Source organism: Phycodurus eques, chromosome 5 (assembly GCF_024500275.1).
Source record: "Phycodurus eques isolate BA_2022a chromosome 5, UOR_Pequ_1.1, whole genome shotgun sequence".
Classification (NCBI taxonomy): domain Eukaryota; kingdom Metazoa; phylum Chordata; class Actinopteri; order Syngnathiformes; family Syngnathidae; genus Phycodurus; species Phycodurus eques.
The window spans coordinates 7,446,871-7,451,523 of NC_084529.1; the positions used below are offsets into that span (position 1 = coordinate 7,446,871).

The 4,653-nt window shown below is 38.4% G+C and overlaps 1 protein-coding gene across 1 annotated transcript; it reads left to right on the forward strand.

The window, feature by feature from the left end:
* Positions 1-458: 458 nt before the first annotated feature.
* On the forward strand, positions 459-4,377 carry si:ch211-194m7.8 (olfactomedin). The gene is made up of 5 exons (XM_061677474.1): positions 459-606; positions 1,391-1,549; positions 1,703-1,915; positions 2,689-2,821; positions 2,948-4,377. The coding sequence occupies exons 1-5, from the start codon at positions 574-576 to the stop codon at positions 3,790-3,792; spliced, it is 1,383 nt and encodes a 460-aa protein (XP_061533458.1). The 5' UTR covers positions 459-573; the 3' UTR covers positions 3,793-4,377.
* The last annotated feature ends 276 nt before the right edge of the window (positions 4,378-4,653 follow it).

Here is a 4,653-nt window from a genome sequence, read left to right on the forward strand (position 1 = left end):
TAAATAGGCTCAGAGAAGTGTTTATTATTTAAAATGGTAATTATTTAACCGTTAGGTCTTAAAAGAAAGCGTGTAAGTGATTCAAGACAGCTGCCTCATTATCGCCAGGCTACTGTTTCTTGACACTGTGAGGAGCCATAGCAGTAACACAGTAATAACAGCGTGTAGGAAATTGATTTGTATTAAATTAATAAGTTTATTAAATTCAACAAACTTAGTTGCAGCAGCAACACAAATGTGCCTTCACTCATCACTCTTTATTAGCTATAATGTTGTTCGAAAAACAGGGCCATCCGCTGTCCCCCACCATGGGAACGTTGTGTTCTTTCCCAAATTATGAATGTTTATGAAGATATTGGTTGCCCAACTATGATTAAATTAGGCACTTTTCCCTTTTCTAGTTTCACATCTCTTTTTTTGTTTGCTGACTCAGTGGGAATAAGAAGTGAGTTCTGCAACCTATAACCAGGTTTGTCATGAAGTGCACACGAGAAATGTGGGAGGAAGTGTAGTCGGATCATAGTAACAGTTCAACTCAGTGTCAGTGTACTCTTCATTATTTCATCCCTCGACATGCTGCTTTTGCTACTCCTGCTGGCATCCACAGTGAGTAACATATGTTCCGTGCTGCATAACTTAAGTATCTGCAATCATTTTAATTGTACCACTTTTTAATATTTTTTTAGCAGCTAAAATGTGTGAATGTAAAAGTTCAAATATTAAAAAAAAACAATATTGTGTAAATTCTGTGATACAAGACTTGGCGCGCATTATATTGTGAATCAAAAACATTTATTTTTCACAATGCTAGATAGTCTTCAATGAACCTAACATAGAGTCTATGTGTTTGCATTTTGGGAGGTAGTTGATTTACCTAAAGAGAACCCACAATCATTGGGAGAACATTTAAACTCTACATATGCCAGAGTTAACATAGATTTTCTGAGTATATAATGATAGCATTGCCATCTCTCACTACACTGAATTAGTACAGGAAAGTTAAGATACAGAACCCCTATCATAATAATACATCAAAATAAGTTTATAGTATGGACCTTAAAAGAGAAATTCACTGTATAAATGCAGGCCCTAACTACTGACCATCACCAGAGGTTTATAACAAACAATAGCTGCCCAATCAGACGAAAAACACAATGCAGTAATGTTATCTGTAGCAATGTTTTTTGGGAGCATTTTATATAACGTAACTAAAAACTGATATGATATGCAGTCATGTATTAACCAGTGTTATAGTCTTCAGTGTGATAGTCGTTGTTTCTTTGGCTTAGTAATGGTATTTTTCAGCATTCTCGTGCAATTTTTAGCTGTTGTTGATTTTTAAGAGAGCAAACCCTTTGTCCAACATCTCTTACTTTATGTTTGATGGCAGGGTAACTGCCAGGTCCAGCATGTGTCGGGTCAGATGAAAAATAACTCATGTGCATGTGAGGTGAACACCAACATGTGGTTGTTCCCTGCTGAGAACTATGAGGCCACACTGCTACAAGTTGAATCTTGCGAGGATTCCTTAAAAAGGCTACAAGAACAGGTAAGGTTAAACCATATTTCATCTGTCAGACAAACAACCTTTAGTTGAAGCACATTTGCAATGTTCACTAACGTTTTTTTGGAATGTTTACGATGCATACTTGATTTGCCACTTCATCCAGAGTCAGTTATCAATAGTTTTCTTTTCCATTAGGTGCATCTGTCAAACCAGCGTCTCCCTGAGATCCATACACTGGTTGATAACCTAACACAGCGGCTGGAGCCTTACCAGTACCTAAATTATAAGGGCCTATATTCTCCTTTGTCTCTGCGGCAGCTGGGTGAAGAACTCAGCAAGCTGGAGACCAACATTAATAGCATCTCCGTTCAAGTGAACAACGCCGAAACAACAAAACTCTCAAAAGAGGTATACCAGACCATGTAGCAACCAATCACAAATGTCAGGAAATGTTATCCAAAAGACTGGAGCACAAGAACAGTACACACCATGCATAAAAACTTATATATATATTCAGCTTTCAGGTGAAATTTCAGGATGAAGCTAAAATCCATTTTTACCTTTACAGGTGAACTGAAATTGACCTTCTCCAAAGTTTTGAATGCACATGTCCAACTGTTCAGCGTTTTATACAATTGCATAAAGGAACTGAACGGCAAAATTCCAAATAGGTTTTTGATCCATGAATTGACCAATACATTTCATGGTTCAACTAGAATTGGTATTTAAACAGTCCTCTTTATCATGCTGTTCACATTTTGACATAATGAGACCAAGACTACTAACAAATGATCAACAGTGCGTTATCAATGTGAGGCTTCAGACAGGATGTTCTCATAGGGATCTGAGAGTGTCACAGAGTGTTTTGCACCAGAGACACAGCGAGACTGGAAGACTCACAGAAAACACAGAAGTGGACGTCCTTGTAAATTTATTGGTCCTATCATGGATCAAAAACCTGTTGTGAATTTTGTCGTTCAGCTCTTTGTTAAAAAGCAGCAAGTTATGGAAAAACTACTGAAACACTGACCAGTTGGAAATGTGGATTCAAGTTCAGAGAATGTCAAGTTTAGTTTCAGCCTGAAATTTGACTCAAAAAGTGACACAAAACCAAAAGCCAAATATCCCCACCTGTTTTTGAGTAGTATATACTCGATTATTGAACCTTAGTGTCACTATAGGTCCACAAACTGCGAAGAGATGTTGACATGATGCATATGGCGAACTCAATCAACATGAAGACTGTAAAAGAGAAACTCCGCTACCTGAAAAACAGTGTTGAATCATGCTTGTCAATCCCCAGAGACTTCACAGGTATTTTTTTCGACTGTCATAGTTTGAAGTTCTTCTTTATTGTAATGTTATATGGATACAAATCATTCTTGTGTAATAGTGTGATGTTTAATTTTAGATTAATCACATTTCCTTGAATGTTTCCAGGTCAACAAAGGTATTGCCTTAAAGGCCTCATCACCAATATCAGCGCACCAGTCACAACTAAAATCAGTCCATACGGTAAAAACATCATCGCTGGGTCATGGGGCCAACAAGCCCTCATGGACAGCGAAGGCCTGAAAAACAGCATCTGGATTCAACCTTTGCTCTACAGCCACATCTCAGGCAATGTCCTGAGACTGTATCAATCTTACGAAGACTTCATGGCCTCTGCTAACCACAAGGATGTTCTCGTGGCTCCATCCACCATCCACGCCAATGCTGTCGAAGGCCCCAGTGCTGTCTTGTATGGAGAGGCTCTGTACTATCACTGCTACGGCTCTGCAGATATTTGCCGCTATGATATAAACAACAAAGCTGTCACCAGGGTTGAACTACCCCGAATTGGGAAGGATTACAGAAGGTTCCCTTATTGTTACTTTGACTGTCAGGCCAATAGTGATGTGGATGTGGAGGTAGATGAGACAGGGCTATGGGCCATATATGCCACTGCTGCTAGCCATGGTAATATAGTGGTAAGCAAAATATCGTGGGATAATGAAGCCGAAACGCTCAATGTCACACAGACGTGGGAAACGAGGCTGTTTAAGAAGGCAGCAACCAATGCTTTCATGGTGTGTGGTGTGTTGTATGCTACTCGCTTTTTGGATGATTACAATGAAGAGGTGTTCTATGCCTTTGATACAGCAACAGGCAAAGAGGACAACACACTTGCGCTGCAGCTGGAGAAGATCGGTAAAGGAGTTGCCAGTCTGAGTTACAATCCAATCAACAGGCAGCTCTACATGTTCAACAATGGGTATCTTCTAGCCTACAAAGCCCAGTTTTAAAACAGAATATAAACCTAAAACAGTACTACAACAATATGTAACATGCATTAAACACATATTCATCATGATGGTTGCCATCAGAGAGCTGTTTGTAAACTGTATACAGGGGTTCCTCTCAGTTACAGAGTAAACTCCAATTTCCGAATGTGCCATAGTCTATCACTAACATATGCTAACACAGTGGTAAAATCATGATTACAGTCAATGTTTGTTTGAAAAACATTCAAATTCAAAATGACAACTGCAGCAGTATCTGAATGTGCATTCTTGTGCCCTGTGACGATGTTTTCTTAACCTTATATCAGGACCATCGTAGCGAGTAAAAATTTCTTCTCCAGAATATAATATTGTGGAATCGCTGTTGCATTTTTATGAATAAGTATAAAATTAACTTTTTTTTTTTTCCTAAATGTGTTTTGTTACTACTTTTGAAAGTCATTTATCATGGTTTAAAGTTGCATATATAGGCACTATATCTATGGTAGTTACTAAAATTCAGAGATCAACATGCATGTGACAAATTATATATACAAAAGCTAATTGCCTAATGAATAATAAATTGCAGTCTGAGTTGTATGTTTTTAACCTTCAGTTGCCTTTCTTGGTGGCTCAGTTAGCAGACTTTTCTGTTTTTTGGTTTCAACGTGTGGACTTCGACTAAACTTCACCGAAGGACAGAAAGGCATAATGGTCTCGAGGGGAATTTCCGGGTCTGAGGAAGCATTTTCGTTGGGTAGAAGCAAAGAATACGTCGAGACACAGGCATTTGGGCTAAATCAGGTTTATTGAACAAGCCTTTGTTTTATAACAACTGTTTTCAAATCCCGCGTGAAATTCTCAGTCATAAAGTTATAAACTCTT

What these genes read in the sequence shown, in the direction of transcription:
- si:ch211-194m7.8 (XM_061677474.1), top strand. Translation starts at nt 574, where the DNA reads ATGCTGCTTTTGCTACTCCTGCTGGCATCCACA. An exon ending in TACTCCTGCTGGCATCCACA is followed by an intron (nt 607 to 1,390) that starts GTGAGTAACATA and finishes GTTTGATGGCAG; the next exon opens with GGTAACTGCCAGGTCCAGCA. An exon ending in AATCCCCAGAGACTTCACAG is followed by an intron (nt 2,822 to 2,947) that starts GTATTTTTTTCG and finishes GAATGTTTCCAG; the next exon opens with GTCAACAAAGGTATTGCCTT.